Raw genomic sequence first — 22,851 nt, 5'->3', positions numbered from 1 at the left:
CCTGAGGAAAGGCTAATGGCTGGAGCAGCCAGGGTAAGGCGTCAATATGAAGAACTAAACACACCTGCTTATCCAGGAATAAACGCACGCTCTCCACAGGGAGCCAATGTGTTATGTAAAATCTGAGGTTTTGTGGCCAGAATTTACTGTGTGGTTAGGGGTGAAATCAATTTTTATGAATCTAAATTCTACCTGTACACTTTCCCCAGTGCAGGCTGACAAAAAGCAGAGTCCTAACTGTCATAAGGCACCCCCAGCACAGATGTCCACCACAGCAGTGTCGGTTTGCAGAAGGCAAGAATAGCAGGAATAGCAGTGATCAGACAACCAGGTGTAACAGTTTAATCTTACTCGTTTTTTCCTCTGTTTAAAGATGCACACGGTACCGTGGCAAGTAGGAAGTTCATTGGTGGTTGTCAGCTACTCAATACCATTATGGGCTTCCAGAATGGAGGAAAGACCTTGAATTACACAAATACTCGCCCTAATGTATTAAATTACCATCATGCTATAAAGGATGAGATGGGAGTGAATAGTACTCTGATCTGACCAAGGCTGAATGGTACAGGAGAGAATCAGAAAATGCTTCTGTCTCTGCCACTAGGTTTACCGCTCTGCTACCTGCTCCCAAAATACTTCTTGCCTACATACCTATACTTGTTGGCTCTTCCAGTCTGTTTTAGGGCAGAGGTAAGTAGTTTTTAAGAGAAGGACCAGGGCCTGGTTGACTGCAAGTGCTATGATTCAGATGTGGGTTTTCCCCAAAAATAGACATTGTCCACAGTGTCACAATGTTAATAGAATCTATATGAGGTGGTACCTGTTAAGAGATGTTGAGGTCATTTGGGGAACCACATTTGAATCAGTGCTGACTCTCAAGAGCTGTAACTCTCATGGGACTAGATTGGATTTGCAAGAGTGAGTTGTTATAAGTGAGCTGACACCTTCTTCAAATCTCTCTTCTGCTCACCACTCTAGCATTTGCCCCCTCTATGTAAAGCTGAACAACCAATTGTGATAAAGCCAGAGGAGCTCGCCAAATACAGAACAATTGCAATCACCTGATCTTGGACTTTCCACCTCCAAAACTATGAGCTAAACAAACCTCTTTACCTTATAAAGTACCCAGCCTTGTGTATTTTATCATAGCTACCAGATATGGACTACGATACCAAGATATTTACTTATATCCGGAAATAAGGCAGTAAAGATAAAGACTCTCGCAATCAAAGTCAAATTAATAAAACTAAAGACTATACTTTCTCCATCTCACTCCCTCAGAAAAGAGAAAAAGGAAATGCCGCAGTCTGGCTGGGCACAATTCAGGAGACACTTGTCAAAAGAAAGAAACTTTATTTTTAGAACCACACAGGCCAAACAAAACAGCTCCTCCGGAAAAAACCCTCAGAGCCCAACTGCCACCACCGGCTTCCCACAAGCCACACTCCCCAACCACCAGCCTCCACACCTCCCACAATGCCGCAGGCAGGCTGCAGCAGAATAAGGGGGGGGGGGGTGACGAATAACTTGTGTAGATTGATGCAGCAGGAGTGAGAGCCCTTTATTGTAGAATAAGAGCAGTATTTATACATTTTACACAGCTTATCTAATTAGCATAAAATAGATACAGCAGTCAACCAATAAGGAATCTCCACACTTAATGGCTCGCTTTTGTTACTTCACAAACCACTCCCTCTGGCATTTTGCCAGGCGCCATCCAGACTTGTTTACAGACTCTAACACCACAATCCTCTTGCTCTTGAGGCCGATTGGCTGGGTCGCACGGGTGGAGCCAAAAAGTCCCCCAGTGAGCAGCTCCGTGGCCTGAAAGGGCAGGGAAACAGCCCAGTGAGCTTCACCGCAGAGGAGCCAATCAGCTAGATGTTGCTGGTGCAGGGAAACAGCCCAATGAGCTTCACCGCAGAGGAGCCAATCAGCTAGATGTTGCTGGGGCGCTGTGAGCCAATCATCAGCTGGCAGTCTGAAAGTTTGCTGGGGCCCTTTCTGCTGGGAGCCATCAGCCAAGTAGGTACGACAATTTCCTTGCCAGCGTACCCCCACATTTCTTTAGTGGAAGGACTCGTGGAAATAGGACATTTTGCAGCGACATTGCATGTAAGGTGACCTTGCTCAAGGACCAGGGCAGATCAGTGTTTAGGGTGTTCCCGGTTTAGCATAATAGGAGATTAGGGCGTTCCCCATTTAGAATAGGGCTTACCCTGCTGCCTGAGTTCCTCTTGAGTTCTTAGGGTCAGACAGTATATTTGGGAGACAGAAGCCCAGTGGAGGTGTGGATTTGGGCAGAGAACGTGGATTTCCCCAGAACGTGTTTGTAGAAGGCTGGTGTGAGATGGGGAATAAAGAATTGCTGTTTGAATCTACAAGCTGTGTGGTGGCTCGTGATTTGTGCCCAGCCAGACTGCGGCGTCCTTCGGCTGTGGCTCTCAACAACTAAAGACTATACTTTCTCCATCTCACTCCCTCAGAAAAGAGAAAAAGGAAAAGAAAAACACATGGGAAGCCATTATTAATTATCTGTTCCTGCTGTGATTAATCTCTTGACCATTGTTCTAGCCATGACAGGTGCTCTAGGAACTGTGCACAGTGAGGAACAAGACAGGAACATGTTTTGGGAAATCTGAAATAAATGAAGTTTTGGACAAAGAACAATGAAAACTCAGTTCTCCTTGCCAAACTCTAATTAATTAATGGTTCTTTTTTTATGAGGCAAAGAATAAAAGTTTCAAATATCCAAAAGACCCTCAGAAGGGATTTTCAACAATTTGAATTTCCATCTAAAATAACATTAAACAGTAATCATGTTTCCTGAAATCAACTTTTATTTTTTTTTATTTATTTTTTTTTTTTTTGCACAATCTGCCAGTGAGTTGTCTTCTTTTGTTTTCAGGGCCCTGTAACCATAGGTTGTCCCCACCACCACAAGTAGGGAGACAGAACCTTAGGAGTCAGCGACATCTGTACAAATAGATACACACAATCAAGCTCCCTGAACGCAACTTGGCCTCTGCTTCTTTCCCGTGATGTGCCTGCCTCTTTTGCATACCCAAGATGATTGACAGGACGTCACATCCCCTTAGCATTTTTCTTTTCTGATTTGAAGCAGTAAAGGAAGACTGAGTTTTGTGTTTTGCTGTTTCCTTTAACAGAAAAAATACAACGTTGCCAGCAAGCAAGCTAAAGAAAAACTGTATTGGCAGAGAAATTTCTTATTTTGTCAAATACAAAAAGAGAAAACAAAGGAAAACTTTTGGAAACAATCTATACTTGGGTTCTTTTCTATACTAGGATAGTCTAAACCATGACTTTCATGTCTTTCTGTTGAAGGTTTGGAAATTTGCAGGTTCAGAGATGGAAGCTAAGGTTTTCAGGGCCCTATAACCATAGGTTGTCCCCACCACCACACGTAGGGAGACAAGGGTAAGGGGGTGTTCATGCCCACATTCTTTGGTAACACAAGGAAACAGAGCACCTGCAGTCTTATCTCTTGGTCTGTCTCCCAGATTTGTTTTCCCAGCATCATTGAAGCAGTCATGATTTTTTACTGAATAGAAGGTCTGTCTGGAGATATGATTTCCTTAAACAGCACAATAAAAGGGCAAAAATAAATAAAATGCCCAAGAATCGTCTCAACTATTTTGTGGGTTGATTTTAGAAATAAAGCTTTGATTTCTTAGGTATCACAGTTGTTGCAAAGTGGGAGTAAATGACATTTTAATTGTGTTTAGAAAAGAAAACAGATTTCAGTTCTGCAGTGTCTCAGACGCCTTAGAGAGGACCAACAATTGTAAACTTACAGAAATGCAGGACATTTTATAGACTTCATAAGATCCAGGGGGATATCTTGAGAGTAACCTGGGCCCTGGATTAGGCTGGATTCAAAGAAAGAAATTTTCACACAAAAAAAAATTCTCCAGATGAAATAGCACATTGTCAGGTCAGCTGTAAATGACGTTTCTTCCTATTACTACAGCCTGCACCTCTCACTTAAAAGAAAGGACCTAAGTGTGAGATGGTCCTCCTGCTGTTTGCCTTCCAGGGCCTTATCACCCTTCCCACACTTCATGATGTTTAGCAGCACCATTGGATTCCACAAGGGGAGAACCTACTATGGTGTTTCAACACAGAATTTTGAAAATCCATTTTACATATCAGGAGAGAAAAACAATTTTTTCTATCACAGGTCATAAAAAGTTATAGACAAACAAATGTAGTAGAATTATTCTAAAGCTATTATTCTCCCTATTTTAGTATCACATGGAGAATGCCAGGGTCACACCTCAATCTATTTTTCTTTTTTCACCAGAGTTTATACCCAGGGGCACTTAACCACTGAGCCACATTCCTAACTATAGGCATGTATTTATTATTATTATTTATTATTATTGAGACAGGGTTTCACTAAGTTGCTTAAGGCCTCACTAAGCTGCTTCAGGCCTCGCTAAGTTGCTGAGGCTGGATTTGAACTTGCAATCCTCCTGCCTCAGCCTCCTGAGCTGCTAGGATTACCGGCCTGCACCTCACACCAAGCTACACCTCATTTTAATTAGATCAGAAACTCTGGGAATAGAACCCAGGTGTCAGTATTGTTTAAACCTCTATGAATTGTTTTAAAAGGAGCCAGGGCTGAGGCTGTAGATTTGCATCACATGTACAACACTACATTTCCTCATAGGCATTGAGGAGATACTGCCAGGTCATAGGCCTAGACTCACTGAAGTGGAGTGTATTTGTTTTCTGGGGATGCCATAACAAAGAACCCCAGGCTTAAACAGCCACTTGCCTACACACAGTTCTAAAGGCTTGAAATCCAAGGTCCAGATTGAGAAACTGATGTGACTCCATTTTTGAAAATAAATAACAGTAGCTTCTACCTCAAGGCCTGTCCTAAGGAAGGGGGCGTGACCCTTGTCCTGGGAAAAACCCACAGAGCACTCCTAGGCACACACCCAACCTGCTGAGTTGTTTGTCTATAAACAACAGGAGAGATCTGTGATGCCAGGTGGCCCTGACTCAGTCAGGCTAGGTGAGGACCCATAGCAACCCCCTAGCAACCACCAATCAGCACGAGACAGGGAAAATATCTGGAATGCCAGATGACCCCCAGTAGTTTATGGTGGTTGATAACATGTTGGGAAACCATGTAGTTTAGCACAGACACCCCTCGTGGCCTAAACCAATCAGTTCCAACGAATCCCCTCTTGTAGTAGCCAATCACCCCTACCCAACTTGTTCCTGCCAGTGAATGTGCTAATCAATGTTAAGAGTTGTTGTTTGATTTTCCCACGGTGTGGAATGATTTGCTGTGTGATGTTGTGACACATAGAGTATCCCCCCCAAACCTATACAATCTCACTGCACAAAGGACCAGGACTCACTCCCTGGGACCACTGCGTCGGGAACGGTTGTGAGTCCAGGCTCGAGCTTGCAATAAAGACTCTTGTGTGATTGCATGGGATTCGGCTCCTGGAAGTCTGTTGGGGTCCCACGAATCTGGCATTACAAGATGTCCTCAGAGGCAATTGTTTCTGAGGCTTCTCTCCCTATAGTCATTCTGTACTCTGGATGGTATAAGAGAATGAGCTGAAGGAAGAGACAAACTCCAATTATGTCGAGTTTAAAGGAATAGATACGAGGTAAGGTGGTTTAGTAAGTAAGATTAACAAAACAAACAAAAAAGCCTCTCTTTGTTCCCCTATATCCCATTTAGGACTCTAGAAAGTGACTACCTGTCAGGGGTCCTTCTAGGGCACAGCAGGTATACTTTGTGACAGTGTGTGTGATGTCAACAATCACCAGAAATCAGATTGACTCAAGATTCAAGGTGCATTAGAAAAGTCTGGTCCTTCCCCGCCACTCAACGGCTTTTTGGACTTGGGTCATGATGAAGCCAGAATTAGGCAGTCAGTATAGATAGGTAAATCGAGTCAAGTCAGATCAAGGAGGCCAATTTTGAGTGAGTCCAGCAAGTTGGAGACTGTCCTCCCGGAGGGATTGAAATGTTAATTCCTTCAGAGCCCTTCCTCCACCCTTATCAAGAACCTGCCCCAGCTCCAACCTGTGGCCAAGGTAACCTGTCCCAGGAATTGCCCCTCCCTACAGGGAGCTATAAGGTTGTTAATTAATGTGTCCTTGGCTGTTCCTTCCTGCCCTTCCCCCTTCCGTCCACCTGTTTCCCACCTGTTGGCCATCCCACCGAGCATATCCTAGGTCTAGTCAGATGCCTAGTCACAGAAAGGAGAGAGGTAAGGGGAAGAGGGCAAGAGAATGAAGGACACCTAGAACATACAAAAAGGGGAGAACACCTTGCTTTTGGGGATACCAGGACACCAGCTATGGCCCCCTTCTCCCTCCCAGGAGAAGTCTATGTTACCCCCTTTTTAAATAAACCCTGCTTTATATGCTTGCCTCGGCGTGCTTCTCTAATGTTCAAACTTTAACACGTGAGGGAGCAGATACCACCAGTAACCGGTGGTATCAATAGCTGCTGCATCTTGTCCCTGTAACCTTGGGGTGTCCTTTCACTTCTCTGGCTGTTTATCTCCTATTGTGTCACAAGCTGTGATTCAGTGACAAGAGGTTTTCAAATTGACCACTGTGAAGGGGAACTGGGAATAAGGAGAATAGATAGGGTGGTAGATGGAGCCCTGGGCCCTTCATCCCTACTACAGCCAGAGCAGCTCCATGTTTATTGATTATATGTTTCAGCTTTAAATTTGCCCATACGTCTGCTTCGAGGCTTTAAAAATAATGGCTGGACTGGGTGACAGCCAAGGTGTTTTCCCAGATTTGATCAAGGCTGCTCCTAGTCCAGAGAACTTTTTCAGTAACCTCTGCCTCATCACAGTTCCTCAGTGACCTTCCATTGTCTTCTGGAAGCTCAGGTCCCCTTGAAGTGAACATTTATCAGAACTGACATTCAATTGGTAAGGGGTGTGTGTGTGTGTGTGTGTGTGTGTGTGTGTGGTCTGAATGTCCATGCCACCTAAGAATCCACATCTTTAAATCCTAACCCTCAAGGTGATGGTACTAGCAGCTGGGACCTTTGATTAGACCACACAGGCAGAGCCTTTATTATCATTGGTGCTTTTATATAAGACACCCAGAGGGGTGCTTTATTCCTTCCACCATGTGAAGACAGAGGGACAAGGCACCATCTATGAACCAGATAATAGCCCTCATCAAACTCTTATATTTATCTTATACTTTCTAGCCTCCAGAATTATGAGAAATGAATTTCTGTTGTTTATAAGCTGCCTGTTTATGGTATCGAGGCAGCCCAGAGAGACTAAGAAAGCCCTGCTATTTCCCTCTAGCTCAGCAATGAAGGGGCAATGCCTGTGAGTCCTGGGCCTCAAACCCGCTTCAGCATTGCAGCCAGGGCCCAGCCATCCCTGCTGTCAAAACAGGAAACACCTGAGGGAGCTTATCTGCACTAACTTCAATACTGATGGAATGACTGTGGGTTCCACAGTTGCATTGCTAGGAGTAGCCACTTTTCTCTCTCTAAGAGGGTCTTCTACTCTTTTCCCTCCTGGCCTTGCCCCAACCTCCAGAGGAAAACGATTTTAGCCTTATTCTGTGGGTGGCAGAGGGGAGGTGACTGTTTTGAACATCATCCTTGGCATTCACATTCCAAAACCTCTGCCTTTTCTGGTTTTTCTATGAGCCCATGGTCCCCAAATATACTAACTTTTAGGGGACGCTTCTTTAGTCAGCCTTTAGTAATATAACAAATCATCTGTTGTAAAATTCACTAAAGAACTAATAAGGCTTGATGTTGGAAAGGATGGAGTGACTTGAATTTTCTAGGGAGTTTTTGAGCTACATCTGTCACTGCTCCAAATATTCTGATTTAACTCTCATGCTCCAAACCCATCTCAATGTACGTGAGATGCAAACAGACTGGGCATTATTTGTTTGGGGGGCGGGTGTGTGTGTGTGTCTGTGTGTGTCTGTGTGTGTGTGTGTGTGTGTGTGTGTGTTTACTGGTTGTGCATTTTGAAAAGGAAGTTCCAGTGAGTGAAAAAATGTTGTTTATCTCCACCAAAAACCACTAATTCAGAATTTTCTGTGCATTGTCAGCAGAGATTTGCATTTCAATGTAAATCACTGAAGCCGAAAAAGGAGCAACAACTTATCTGTGGAACAAGACTAAGAAGAGACATTTACAAGGGCCAGCAAAATTTTGTTGTATAAATAGGATCCCCCCCACCCCACCCCCCTTGCGGGCTCTTGAGGTCTGCACCATTGTTCTTTAGTTGTAGGGGCACCAATTAAGTGTTTAGGTAATGTTTAGGTAGTTTAGCTATGAGGTGTCCCCAAAAGCTCCTGTTAATGCAGGAATATTCAGAAGTAAAATGATTTGATTATGAAAGCTGTAATGGAATCTGTCACTCCTAGTTGAATGGATTCACTGGGTGGTAACTTTATGCAGGTGGCTTGACATTGGGCCCTGGGCAATGAAGTCAGCTATTTATGGACTGAGACCTCTGAAGCAATGATTCCCGAATAAACTTTCCCTATTCTAAGTAGTTCATGTCGGATATTTTGGTCACAGCAATGCTAAGTCAACTAAGACAAGTGTCATAATCTATGGACTTGGATTCTGGCTGATGTGGGTGACCCACCTTAGATTCTTGCCTATGCACCTAAGTTCTCAACTCCTGTTACAATGCAAGTAATGAGTCTATAAGAAAAAAATACTAACCTCAGTGAGTTAAGAATGAGTGTTGGGTTCACAGCCAAGAGTATCTACTACAAGATTCATAAAATGAGGATTATCCAAATATCAGAAAGTTTGGGGAAAAATAAAACACAGGTTATGAAACCAAAAGTGGAGTATGATCCTCATTTTTCATTCATATGCAGTTAGTGCCTGGGTCCTGACAGGATCTGAATGAGGAGAGGCTGGGGAAGTGATGGGAGCAGGAAAGTGAGGGCCAGAGGTTACATGGAGGGTGTAGAGTGTGAAAAAGAGAGTGAAGCACCAAGGAAGTTGTGTTTGTACACATGCACATGTAGTCCAGGGTACTGCAGTGGTGACTGCACTTCCAGAACCTAGAAGTGTGGTATTAAAGGCAAGAAAGGGAATTGGAGGACTCTACCCTTCTCCCCACTTCCCCAAGTAAAACCCGATGATGTGTAAGAGCCAAGACTTTCAATTGAGACCTGGATTTTTAAAAATTCTGGTCCAACACTCACTGATGAGGGTCCCTGGACAAGTGATTTTTAATCTCTTGACATCACTTTCTCCTCTGTAAAATAAAGATATTTCTTGGCAGCCCCAAAGGGCAGAATTCAGTGTAACACAAAGTGGTCAATAAAAAGGAACATTTAAAACTTTTCCTGTTATATCCAAGTTGTGAAGGTGTACCTGTGTGTATGAATATGCACTGCTGTAGGAAAATAACAAATGAATCTGTAAAAAATAAATAAATAAATAAATAATTCTAGCCCATTTCTCAAACCTGATCCCCAAAGAATATTACACCTTGGCAGCAAAATAACCTCCAACAAAGCATTGTTTTTAAGTACATTCACATGCTATGACTTCTTTATTTGTAGCAGGTTCTTTGGTGGAGGGGGAATGATGGAGTTTGCCAATAATTCTGGGGTATGAGTGGCTCTTGAGACTAACAGCAGAATGGAAACATGAACTCCAAAGGACAAGCTCCCCAGCTGTTCCACCTCTGAAGCCTTTTATAAGCAGTCTCACTTGAAAGCAAATGATTGACAGGAGGGTCCACCTAACTATGTCTTCTTCAGCCCTCTGACAACTGTGATGGGAGGCGGGGGATTGGCCAACACTCCCAGCAGGACCTGCATTGCAGCAACAGATCTGGTGCCCTGAGCTGAGTGCAATTTGTCCTGTGGGGCCAGGCTGAGTTTGCAGCCGATGTTTTTTATCTTTAATATCAAAATCAATCATAATTTTTAGCATTGAGGGGTTTTCCTGCAACTATCAGAGATATAGCAAGTAATTACTTCAGACATGGTGTGCACAGGAGACTTGTTTTACTTTACAAGTGATCTAGAGTACTTCTTTTTAAAACAATTAGAAAGTAATTTTGCATCTTGGTCACAGTAACCAATGATTTCCTTCCCTACTGTGAGAAAGTTCCTGCTATAACTCAGAATGACTATTAATTAATAATATAAGAATGTTGCAAAGTTGCTTAGTTTCATTACTAATATACAACCCTCATTTTCCTTTTTTTTTTTTTTTTTTATTTAATAGGCTCTACACATTTTCTCTGCTAATTATTCCAGCTATGGAGTGACTGTGGCATGAATAGTGCTATAATTTTCACTGCCTCTAACTGCTGGCTTCCCCCACAGGATTCAAAGAACTCTCTAAGCAATGGACTGGCTACTTCAGGAGGACCTCAGGCTCTGTCATTAATCTTCTTGTGGTTATTGTCATAGCTGATACCACCAATGCCCTCCAGGATGTTCATGGGCAGAGGAAATACAATGGTGGAATTCTTCTCGGTGGCTACAGTGGTTAAGGTCTGCAGGTAACGCAGCTGAAGGGCTATGGGGGACTCGGCCAGCACCATAGAGGCCGACTTCAGAGATTTAGAAGCATTCATTTCCCCTTCTGCTGCCAGGACCTAAAATGACAGAAATAAACGTTTACAAATGTGACTAGAGTTTTCTTTTTCTGGGTTTGTGCTGATATAGGTCCCCTCCTGCTTTGCCAGACATGTTTCCTTTGCTTTTGGCTAGGATAAGAGTGTCACATCCTATGGTGAATGGAGAAACTGAGGAGGTCACACAGTGTCAGAATAGATGTTTTACAAATTATGACTACTTAGATTTCATTTTCAAACAAAAATGAAAGCACTCTCTTTAACACAAATAAATACTAGGCCATCCATCCTAGGAATGCTCTTAAAGCCTGTAGGGGCCTCACTGCCTATTGCATTCGTTTTTAGAGAAGCCTAAAATTCAAGGGCTCCAACCAGGTTTTTTGCTGTTTTTCATTTATCATACAAAATGTTGTTATTTCGTTCTATTGCCAACCTAGTCTCGTTCTTACATTGCAGGAATTGTTCCCAGTTCTCTGAGCTCTTGATTACAAGTAGTAGAAAGTGCCAGCCTGGGACTCTCTTCATACTCTGCTTTCCTAGTTCTCAGACTGCCCAAGAACAACTTGGCCAAGCTTAATCGCCCCTAGGGTGGGTACCCGCTATCCCTGGGAGAGTGATGTCTTGTCCATCATTGCCAAGTCTCTGCTGGGAAGGTGCTGGAACTCAGTAGATAAACCAAATTACGGGATGGATAAGGACAGAGAAAACAACCTTCGTCAGCTCACAAGTAAGATTCCCATGAGGCTGCTTGAAGGTTTCTGATTTCACTTGGTTTCTGATGCTGCAGGAAATCCATCAACACAAAGACTACAGATCCAACCGATTCAAGGACATTGGGGAGACAGGGTGGAGTTACATTTTGTAATTCTAGCCTGGGTTGTGTTTGATTACTCCCTTTGAATCCAGTAACATGAAATACACCTAAACAACAATGCTCACAAAACAGGCAACACGCCGGCTACATCTGAAACACCAGCTTTATAAAAAGGCTGGTCCCTGAACCCGTCCCAGATTCTGCTTCACTGGAGCTGAAGTGTTTAGTTTTGCTACATTCTCTAGGAGACTCTGGGGTGCAGCCAGCATTGGGCCCCACATTGCTAATTGTTTAACATGTTGCTGAGCATCCTCTTGACCTGTTGCTATACTCATTACCTTCAGATCCAAAGAAATTCTCATTAAATCTGTGAAAAAAAGCCTTTCTTTAAAAATAACAGAGCAACCCTGATCTTCTGTTCAGCTCCATCCTTGTCTGCCCCAGCACCAGGAGCCTCCCCTCGTCATGTACATGGAGTGGCCCTTACCCTGGCTCTGGCTTCCCTTGTGGCCTCGGCCTCAGCAGCCATGGATCTCTGCAACTGCACGGGAATCCGGACATCTTTGATTTCCACTCGGGCCACCCGGATCCCCCACAGCTCCGTGGCATCATCAAGCAAGGTCTGTTTGCCAATCAAAAGAAAAGACATTGATCAGAAGACAGGTGACTTGATGTTAAGTTTCTGATATGTTTTGGGAAGGTAATTCTTCCCAAACCTATAGATCCCTTCTTGGAATTGAAGTAAATTCTTTGAAGGCTTCATGAACAAATCCTAATAAATTCGGTAAGTGATCTACTAGAAGGAACCACTCCACAACCATCCCGCAGGACATCAGCGTATGCTATCAGTATATGGTGGAGATTGGGGACAATGCCTCAGATCTGCTGTCACTGATATCAAGCAGACAGCAATGGGTGAGCTTTTCAGACAGGCTTGGATTTTGAGCTGGCTCTGCCATTTGCAGCTATGAATCACAGGACTAGCTTCTTAATCTCTCTGATTCTCAGTTTTCTCACCTATGAACAGTTCCTGTCTGGACTGTCATGAGGATTTGTATAAGACTTTGAGATAATACATATGAAGTATCTATCAATACTTAGCAATGACTCAGTGGATATTATTATTGGGTACTTTTCAAGCTATTATTTATCTTACGCTCTTTAATCCCTATCTGATGGCCAGTTTTAAACAAGCAACAAGATGTGTTTTCTTTTTTTTTAAAGTAGGACATATTTTTAGGGTGCATTTTTAAAGAAGCTTACAGTAAAGATATTCTTGTCCTTTGTAAAACCTTAAAACTCTGAAAGACATCTAATTGGTTGTCCTGGGGAAGAAAGGACAAGAGTGCCTTTCCTTCTGTGGGTTCTGCAGGACACCAAGAATTGGTGAGACCTCAGGAGAAGCCAGAGACCTGGCTTTAAATGGGAAACATTTGAGTTGTCAAACTCAGCAGGTTCTTAGAAAGGAGATGGGGATCTGTCATGCAGAACTGTCATCACCTCATAAAACCATGAGGTCTTGGCACAAGAGGCCAAGAATGACCCAAGTCCTAACTTACAGAAAGAAAGCTGAGAATCAAATTGCAACCAAGTTAAGAAAATACAGAAACGCAATTTATAAACTAGAATATACAAGAGATGAGGTCATACCTGATCCATCTTGCTACCTGCAACCTGGATTACAGGTTATCAGGAAAACAAGTGTTCTATATCTATTTAGAAATTAAAGATGGTAGGATTCCAGAAGGGTTCTACCATTCCTTTAAAAATGAAGTCCCTTTATGCTAAGTGAAGCTAGCCAATCCCTTAAAAACAAATGCCAAATGTCTTCTTTGATATAAGGAGAGTAACTAAGAACAGAGTAGGGACGAAGAGCATGAGAAGAAGATTAACATTAAACAGGGATGAGAGGTGGGAGGGAAAGGGAAAGAGAAGGGAAATTGCATGGAAATGGAAGGAGACCCTCAGGGGTATACAAAATTACATATAAGAGGAAGTGAGGGGAAAGGGAAAAAAATATAAGGGGAGAATTGAATTACAGTAGAGGGGGTAGAGAGAGAAGAGGGGAGGGGGGGAGGGGGGATAGTAGAGGATAGGAAAGGCAGCAGAATACAACAGACACTAGTATGGCAATATGTAAATCAATGGATGTGTAACTAATGTGATTCTGCAATCTGTATACGCGATAAAAATGGGAGTTCATATCCCACTTGAATCAAAGTGTGAAATATGATATATCAAGAACTATGTAATGTTTTGAACAACCAACAATAAAAATTTAAAAAAAATTTTTAAAAATGAAGTCCCTATTATCATCATTACAATAATGATGATGATCATTATCAGTAATCTTGTTATTGATATTGGTGCCATGATGTAAATCTTTTCAGACAAGGCATATCTCGGCTGTCTCAGATCAATCCTCTTCTGACTTCCACACCCCCACTGAAATGTAGGAATATAGGGGCTGCCTGGGAAATGGCTATATTTCCTCTGGAGTAATCTAAATTGAAAATAAGTCTGGTCTCTAACCTTCTCAGAAAAGGTACAACGTTAATCCGTGATTGTGAATTCCAAAGAAAGGGGAAAAGGGGTACAATTCTCATAGCTCCTTTCTCCCACCCAGATATTTAAGTCTATGCCTTGTAATAAGTAAACAAAATCACCAATGGAACCCCATCTCTCTAGCATAGCTCTGTGTGTGTGGTGTGTGTGTGTGTGTGGTGTGTGTTAACACACGTTAAGGGGGTACATCGATAGTCTCTGATAATTAAGAAAAATTAACTATGGTGCAGGGTATTAGTTCTTGGGAGTCCTCACCTGGATGCTGTGGGCAATCTCTTCTCGTCCTGCTAAGATCTGAGACAAGGTCTGTGTCCCTAAGACATTTCTCAGAGTGGTCTGAGCCAGCAGAAATGTGGCTTGGTGAACATCGTTGACATTAGCCACTGCTGAGACAGCACTGTAGATTCTGTAGTAGACAACTCCATCCACCTGAGTAGTCACAGAGTCTCTGGTGAGGATCTATAGAGCAAAAACAGGGCAAGATCACACGTGAGTTGCATTCACAGAAATCTAAAGAGTGATAGCCAACCCCTAAAGCCCTTCTTCACAGGAAAGTATTAATTACAGTTCATGCCAACAGTCACCAAATCCTGTCCTGGGTTGAATATAACCTCATCCTACTCAGTAACAACATTCCAACCCAGATTTGGTCCCTATCAACCCCTGAAACTTCATCTTAGAGAACATTTACATCCCATAGGCAGAAGATCTTGACTTGCCAAGGTAAGAATAGAGACCCCCATTTTAAGGATTAGTAGAACCCTTTTGTAATTCTATCATCTTCTATTTCTAAGTAGATGGAGAACACTTGTTTCCTGATACCTGTAATCTACTTGTTTTTCAGTTTTCAGATGTGATGAAGCAATACTGCTTAGAAAACATAGATGGCACCAGAGACCGTGTTCTATATTCAAGTAAAGCACAACTGATTCAGATTTGTAGAGAAGCTCAGCATTCATCAATCTGAATAATGTGACAAGGTATTTTGGAGCAAATGAGTGATTTGTGCGTGGATCATGGAACACAGAGGCCAGAACTGTCTACAATAAAGCCAGAAAATTTCTCCTCTAGGTCAGCAAGCATTCCAGGTGCTGTGATGAAGCTGAATTCTACACTCAGTCCTGTGGTTCCTGACAGAGGCCCTGGAGATGTCTCTTTTTGAGTCTTGATTGAGTGTCCTGTCTTCTCATTATCTCTGCCCTCCCCCTAAGTCCTTCACCCATTGTAGATCTACTCACAGTTATTTCCCCCTCCCCAACAGTTCACTTTGGTTATGAGAAAGCAAATTAATCATTAGTAACTCTGACTTTGCTAGTATCCAGTTATTGGTTTTGGTCATTCATTATAGTATTTCAAGAATCATTTGAAATCCAAATACAGGTAAGCCCTTCACAACCTCTGCTCTGTCTCCACACCTGTCTGCTCTGTTGCATCCAAACATAAACCAACTTAAGGTCAAATGCAAAGGTGAGCTGGGCACAGTGGTGCATGCCTATAATCCCAGCAGCTCAGGAGGCTACAACAGAAGGATCATGAGTTCAAAGGTAGCCTCAGCAATTTATTAAGGCCCTAAGCAACTCAGTGAGACCTGCTTTTAGGGGTGAGTTGTTAAGTGCCCCAGAGTTCATTCCCCAGTAGGAAAAAAAAAAAAAAAAAGCAAAGGTGATTAATACAGGTATTACTTTAAAAATCTTAGAAAATGAGGCTGGGGTTGTGGCTCTGTGGCAGAGTGCTTGCCTAGCAGATGGGAGGCACTGGGTTCAATCCTCAGCACCACATAAAAATAAATAAATAAAGTTATTATGTCTAGCAACTGCTAAAAGATGATGATGGCAAGGATTATAAAATAACCAAACACTACTCTCTGCCCCCATTGTCTTCAGCTCTTTTATGGTGAGTTATCTGTCTCTCTCAAGCATCTGTTTAGTCATTCTCCACCCCAGCTTCCTTGCCAACTGTCTTCTCTCAGACTTTCTTTTATCTGGTCATTCCGAGTCTTCTAGTATTTTTTAATGTTTTTATTAGTGCAATATACGTATATATAATTGTGGGGTTTATTTTGACATATTCCTACATACATGTAATATAAATTGTTCCAGGTCATTTAGTGTTTCAAGTATTTGAGCCCTCATGTCTTCTAGTATTTGAGCTCTTGCCCTGGACTCCTTTGGCAAAACAAAGCCCAGAAGTTTTAGGAGCCAACAACAGCACTCAGAGCAGGTCCCTGGGGATTCAGTTCATCCTCCCCGTATTGTTCAAAAACATACATATAATGGAGATGTAGGTTTTATTTCTAGTAACACATCTATAATCTTTTACCTCTTGTGGAGGAATGTTGCAAGTAACTGTTCGGAGATCAACTTTAACAAACACATCTATGCAGGGCAGAACCAGGATCAGACCTACAAAACAGAAAATTCATTTAAATTTTTACCTATTGAAAATAATTAAGGAGACCCTCATCACTTTACAAAACACATGTATGAAGATGTGAATTTGGAGTCAACATACCTCATATATAATCAGAGATATGGTAAATTATGATATAATGGTGTATTAAGAATTGTAATGCAAAAATAAATAAATATTTTTTTTTAAAAAAGAAAAGAATTAAAATAAATAGTCTCCAGCTATTTGGTACATCATTTTCACAGGGCTGTATATGTTTCTAGATGATCTTCAATATGAACACATTCAACTTTGGGGATTAAAAAAAAAATAAACAATTGCCTAAGAATTAAAGTCTTTTGGTAAAATGCTAATGATCCTTGGCATTTAATCTTCGATTTTTTAAAACAATCTATTTCTTTCTAAGTGTTTAATTTGATGTTGATTTAAAAGGACATTTTGGAAATTGGTTTTCTTATAATAAAGGTACAATATAAAAAATTCAGGAGATAGACTTTTGGTCTTGAATATTAGTGAGTGCCAACATTCTCAGCATCTTCAAGTGTATTGAAGGAATAATTAAACTAAAGTTTTCCCAAAGCTGGGCATGATTGTGCACACCTATAATCCCAGTTACTTGGTGGTCTGAGACAGGCGGACAAGGCCAAACTAGAAAACCTAGTGAGACCCTGACTCGAAACAAAATTTTTTAAAATTTCTTTTTTTTTTTTTTTTTTTTAAGCACTAGGGGTATAGTTTGGGGATAGAGTGTGCTATTAGCATTCTTGAGGCCCTGAGTTCAAGCCCCGATACTGAAAAAAAAAAAAAAAAAAAAAGAAGAAGAAGAAGAAGAAAGAGGAGGGGCAGAGGAGGAAGAGCAGGAAGAAGGAAGAGGAGGAGCAGGAAGAGGGAGGAGGAGGAGAGGGGGAGGAGGGGAGGAGGAGGGGGATGGGGAAGAGGGGAGAAGGGAGAGGAGGGGAGCAGGAGGAGCAGAAGGAGGGGGAAGAGAAGGAGGAAGAGGAGGAGGAGGAGAAGGAGAAATAAATCATCCCAGGGTCTCAGATTTCCTGAAACCAATGCTTTGCAAAACATAGCCATATTCTGGTTCGAGGACAATAACATTCTGTGATTATAAACACTTTTCCTTCTCTCTGCATTGTGAAGCACTGGGGTTGGTGTCGTCAGGGAAGGGTGGGTATAAGAAAACTCGTTAGAGGACCCTGTGAATCCTCAGCATTACACTGAGGATGTTCTTTATTATAAGAGTTATAAGGGTTAGAACCACAAGGCATGTCAGCAAGATGGGGACACTAATCCATTTCTGCTTATCAGGAAAGTTTTGTGTGACTGTTTTTGTTCTCAGGTTAAGTAAGCACCATGAGAAGGAACAGCAGCACAGGCAGAGTACACTACTGGAATGTTCTCTTTCTTTTGGTCTCTAAACATTTCTGAGACTTGTGGTAAGAACGACTGCCCCATTTATTTGCTTTTTTGGTATCAGGTCTCTGTGGTTAAGAGCATGGCACTGGGAGCTTCTGGAGTTCAGTCCTAGCCTTGCCACTTTGCACTCTTGTGACAGGGAACATTCACTCAACTTTTCTGAGCTTTGGTGGCTTAATACATACAAGATGGTAGGAATAGGAATGTAATAGGTGCTCATGGAGTCAAAGTTCTTATTGTTAATACTTTTTATTATTGAAGAATAATTTGCAATTTGCAAAAGTGGAGAAGTTTTCCATTAGCAATTTGGCTCGTCTCCCTTTTGTCCTTATGACATGCTGAGGTAACTCATTGGCCCCAGAGACCCGTATGACGAGGGTGGTTATCCTGGGACATTAAGTAGCGAAATCTTCTGGGAAAATTCATTTACAAGAGACACATTTTTCTCCAGAGTTCTCCAACTTGTGGATTTTTCTGCCTCTTTCACATCCATTATTACAATCTGAGCGCCCAGGAACAGGATAACTTTGTTCTATTTTTCCTCTGTTGGATGATTCTTACACATGCTGTCTTGGCAAACTCATAAGAACATCCATAATGCATAATGGATGTTGCTCTCTTTTCCTTGGGTTCTTTATGAAATTCGACAAGTAAGATTATATTACTTAAAATAGCCAAGTGTCACTCACAGGTTTCACCTTTTGAAGCATTTCAGGTTTTTTTTTTTTCGTGTAGCAGATATCTGACCAAGTACAAAATACACAGAATATCACTATGCATAAAAACCTTTCTAACCCCAGAGATTTTGTAGTGTAGATAGAAAGACAAAACTTTTATTTAAATATACCCTAAGCGGAAGCCAAAAACAAATGTTACCAGAGAAATAGAGCTAAAAAACATCATCTCTTAAGATGCTTTTTGATAGTCTTTTAAGAATATTAAAATTAACCACATGGAATTGCCATTTTTGTGAACCAAAGCAAATAATAGCAATTTTGTATGGTTCAACTAAATATACACCGAGACTTTGTGAGAATTAAATCAATATCTTATTTCTAGGAAGTTTAGAAATAAGAAGTTTAGAAATAAAATATTGAACTGACACCCTCACCTTCACCCTGGTCAAAGAAAAAACAAATCTTTTTGTAACAAGAACAGTTTGGAATATTTTTCCTTCCAAAGTTTTAGAGAAAAGATGAAAATGAAACTACACTAGATATCAAAAAGCCTGAAAGTTCATCTTTACCTCCAACTGTGAGAATGATCTTAGGTAAACCATCAGACCTATGTTGGCTTCAGTTTCCTTATTTTCAAAACCAGGGGACCGGACAAAGGGAGCCATAGCATGGCCTCTGGCTCTGTTGGTCTGTTAGTCTACTTGCCATGAAAGGAAATTACCTTTTACTCTTCCGTTAGCCCTTTTCAAATAGTAAGAATCAAATCCCAACCACTTGAATGTTGGCTCCAAGTACCTTAATGATCTATGTTGGCCATTTACTCTTTTTTGGGGGAGGAGGGGTGGTAACGCAGATTGAGCTCAGGGGCACTCCCTCAGCCCTATTTTGTATTTTATTTAGAGACGGGGTCTCACTGAGTTACTCAGTACCTCACTTTTGCTGAGGCTGGCTTTGAACTCACCATCCTCCTGCCTCAGCCTCCGAGGAGCTTGGAATTACAGGCATGTGCCACCAGTCCCAGTCATTTACTCTTTCCCCTTGTTGTCCTGACATGTTCTTATTGGCCCTGGTAAGCCATGTCCAGGGATCATAACCACCAGCTTGGCTCACATTCACAGCCCCTCTCAGGGGAAGAGTTTGGAAACAGATCCAGATTTCTAATCTCTCAAACCGGTGGCCACTCCCAGGAGGGCACATCCTTTTATTATACAGAAGAGCTCCAATTTCCTGAGATTTTGCTTTGAGTCCCAGTCGGTGCCACCAGGAAAAATAGTGGTGGTGGCAGCAGAAGTAAGGGATGCCCGTGATCCGCGACAGGAGTAGCCTCTGTGTCATACCTGGTCCCTTGGCTTTGCCGGCTTGGATGCGTCCCAGTCGGAATACAACAGCACGCTCATACTCCTTAATGATCTAAGAGGTTAAGGGACAGCATTTAGTCTTAATGGTTTGCTGGCTAATATGGAGAGCCCCATTTAATTCCCAGGGTATTACCTTCAAGCACATCCATATGGAGATGGGGAAGGTAATAATCATCAACAGGAAAGAGAGGGAAAACAGGATCCAGCCACAGACACCCAGCTGTTTTTTGTTGATGCCTAAGAAATGAGAAAGAAGCAAGCCTGGGATTGGTGCAATTCTTTCAAGAGGCCTCCAGATGAGTAGGTGAGGAAACTATCCAGAGGGCTGGCAACGCAACTGAGGAGACCCAAATCCATCCACACCCTTGAATGCAGACAAGCACACAATGTTTTCAGGTTTTTAGAAACTGAAACTGATCTGTTCCTTCCAAGAGAAGTCTCCTAGCAATCAATAACACTAATTATCATTGTATTTCTATACAGCTGACATGGTTTATTATTCTCAAAAGAAATAAAATTGTTTTTCTCAGAATATGGTCCAATGGATCACCCACATCAGAACCTTCAGATTCTTGAGCCTCATGAATTCTCCAGGTGAAATTTAAAATAAGTTATAGGTAGGTAGGTAGGTAGGCAGGCACTATTATCCCCAGAGGGCAACAATGCAGCACATAGAAAAACTTTTCTTATTTTTTTTTTTTTAACTAGGGACTGAACCCAGAAGTGCTTAACCACTGAGCTTATACCCCCAGTGATTTTCATTTTTTATTTTGAAAGAGGGCCTCATTAAGTTTGTGAGGCTGGCCTCAAACGTGCAATCCTCCTGCCTCAGCCTCTGGGGTCACTGGGATTATAGATGTGTAGTGCCAGGCTATGGAAGTATATTTTGAAGAGCCTTTAGGTATCAGTTTCTATGCAAGTCTCTTAGCAACTATATGACCTTACATAAATCACTCAATCTCTGTGGGTCTCTATTTCTTCATCTGTAAGATGGGGATTGAAATTACCTACTTTGGAAGATTTCATGACTAATTAGATAACTCGTCATGCATTGCCATCTACATTAGTAAACTTGGATTACCACTATTATTCCTATTTTATGGATGGACAGGAATTCCAGGGACTTGTCAGACCTTGATAGCTGATAGAAAGACAAAACTTTTACTTAAATATACCCTAAGAGGAAGCCAAAAACAAATGTTACCAGAGAAATAGAGCTAAAAAACATCATCTCTTAAGATGCTTTTTGATAGTCTTTTAAGAACTTTGTTTTATTGACTTATTGCATTAAATTTCTTTTGGTTAGTCACACATTATGATGGCAAGGGTACTTTGTCTTCATGAATACTGTCTTGCAATGAGATGAAACTGAATTCAAATCCTACCGCAATCACCTAAAACTGTAGTTTTAGTTACATCAATTACATAATTTTTCAGATGCTTATTTGGAAAACATGCGTGTCTGATTGATCCTCTTATTTTAGCATTCTCTATGCCCTGCCCCCGCCCCCTTTCTTTTTTCTTTTCTTTTTTTTTTTTTTTTTTTTGCACCAGGGATTGAACTAAGTGGCACTCAACCACTGAGCCACATCCCTGGCCCTATTTTGTATTTTATTTAGAGACAGGGTCTCACTGAGTTGCTTCATGCCTCACTTTTGCTGAGGCTGACTTTGAACTCTCCATCCTCAAGTGTCAGCCTCCCAAACCGCTGGGATTACAGGCCTGCATCACTGCACCCAGCAAAGTTTCTCCCTTTCAATCCTCATTACCCCCATTCTTTTCTCCTTGACAGCCATCCCCATTTTCATCCCGACATTTCTCTCCATTGAGACACATTCTCCTCATGGACAGGAGAACAATTATATTGATTAGCTATCTCCACCCAGGAAATTCCTTAAATACCATGTTATCTCCATCTCAGTAAAAGCTCTAACAACCCGCCTGATTGCCCAGGTTAGAGACTCAGGGCATCATTTCCTCTTTCCTATTGACATCAAAGTCTCTGAGGCTAAATGATATCTCCTCAAAAGCATCCCTACTTAGCCATTTTACTGCTATTGATTCATTGGGACCTGAGCCATATTTGTTAATCCTTGGAAGAGTCCTAGGCTTTTGCTCTTGCAAGCAGTGCTATGATGAATGTCTTTAAACATCTGTTGTGTTTGTTTGTTTGTTTGTTTTGTTTTGTTTTTGTGCCCTGTGTAGGATAAATATCTAGCAGTGGATGTGTTAGGCCAAATGAACTAGTATTTATGATTTTGATCCATGGTAAATGTCATTCAAAAAGTCTGTACCCACCTGTACCTGCACTAACAGTGTATGTCTTATTCTTATAAGATAACTTTGAGTTTCTCAATTGTTGTATTCTCATAGGTGAAAAGTATCTAAGTTCTAGATACATTATTTCAGTACTAAAAACTTTTGAGTAAAAATATTCTTTTATAGGGTTCTTTTTTAGACTATTATGATGTGGGATAAAAAAAGATACTTTGTGCATTCTCAAAAAAAAAAACAACTTTGTTGTATTTTATGGATTAGCACATTTTTTGCCTTTTGTAACATAGCCCATATCTTCTCATTGAAAAAAAAAAAATCTAAAGATATAAAACTAAAGACTTCCCTACTCCCCACTTTTCAATTCTGCTTTCATTTAGAGAAATTCTGTAGTTATCATCAATTTGGTGTATGTCTTTAAGGACCAATCACTATATATTTGCACACTATATATTTACATTTAGAAAATATTTGGCTTGATTTCCAGATTTCTTTACTTGTTTATTTATTTATTTGATAAATGTACCACACTGTACCCAAGCAAATTGGTGCAGCCAATTTCAAAAGCAATACGGAGATTCCTTGGAAATCTGGGAATGGAACCACCATTTGACCCAGCTATCCCTCTCCTCATTCTATACCCAAAGAACTTAAAAAACAGCATACTACAGGGACACAGCCACATCAATGTTTATAGCAGCACAATTCACAATAGCTAAACT

The 22,851-nt window shown here is 41.4% G+C and overlaps 1 protein-coding gene across 1 annotated transcript; it reads right to left on the bottom strand.

Moving 5' to 3' along the window:
* Positions 1–10,406: 10,406 nt before the first annotated feature.
* Positions 10,407–21,691, bottom strand: Stoml3 (stomatin like 3). The gene is made up of 7 exons (XM_076872234.1): positions 21,625–21,691; positions 19,989–20,116; positions 19,835–19,907; positions 16,312–16,394; positions 14,248–14,451; positions 11,915–12,049; positions 10,407–10,634 (listed from the first exon to the last, which is right to left on the bottom strand). Exons 1-7 carry the CDS (start codon positions 21,689–21,691, stop codon positions 10,407–10,409), a joined length of 918 nt encoding a protein of 305 aa, XP_076728349.1.
* Positions 21,692–22,851: the final 1,160 nt, after the last annotated feature.

Source organism: Callospermophilus lateralis, chromosome 12 (assembly GCF_048772815.1).
Source record: "Callospermophilus lateralis isolate mCalLat2 chromosome 12, mCalLat2.hap1, whole genome shotgun sequence".
Lineage (NCBI taxonomy): Eukaryota > Metazoa > Chordata > Mammalia > Rodentia > Sciuridae > Callospermophilus > Callospermophilus lateralis.
The sequence above is the reverse complement of the archived record's forward strand: the minus strand, read 5'-3'. Positions and strand labels throughout refer to the sequence as shown.

Coding starts and splice junctions, on each gene's coding strand:
- Stoml3 (XM_076872234.1), bottom strand. CDS start 21,691: ATGTGTCTCAATGGAGAGAAATGTCGGGATGAAAATGGGGATGGCTGT. Junction 19,908..19,988: donor CCATATGGATGTGCTTGAAG/GTAATACCCTGG, acceptor TTAACCTCTTAG/ATCATTAAGGAGTATGAGCG. Junction 10,635..11,914: donor CAAGGGAAGCCAGAGCCAGG/GTAAGGGCCACT, acceptor CTGTCATTTTAG/GTCCTGGCAGCAGAAGGGGA.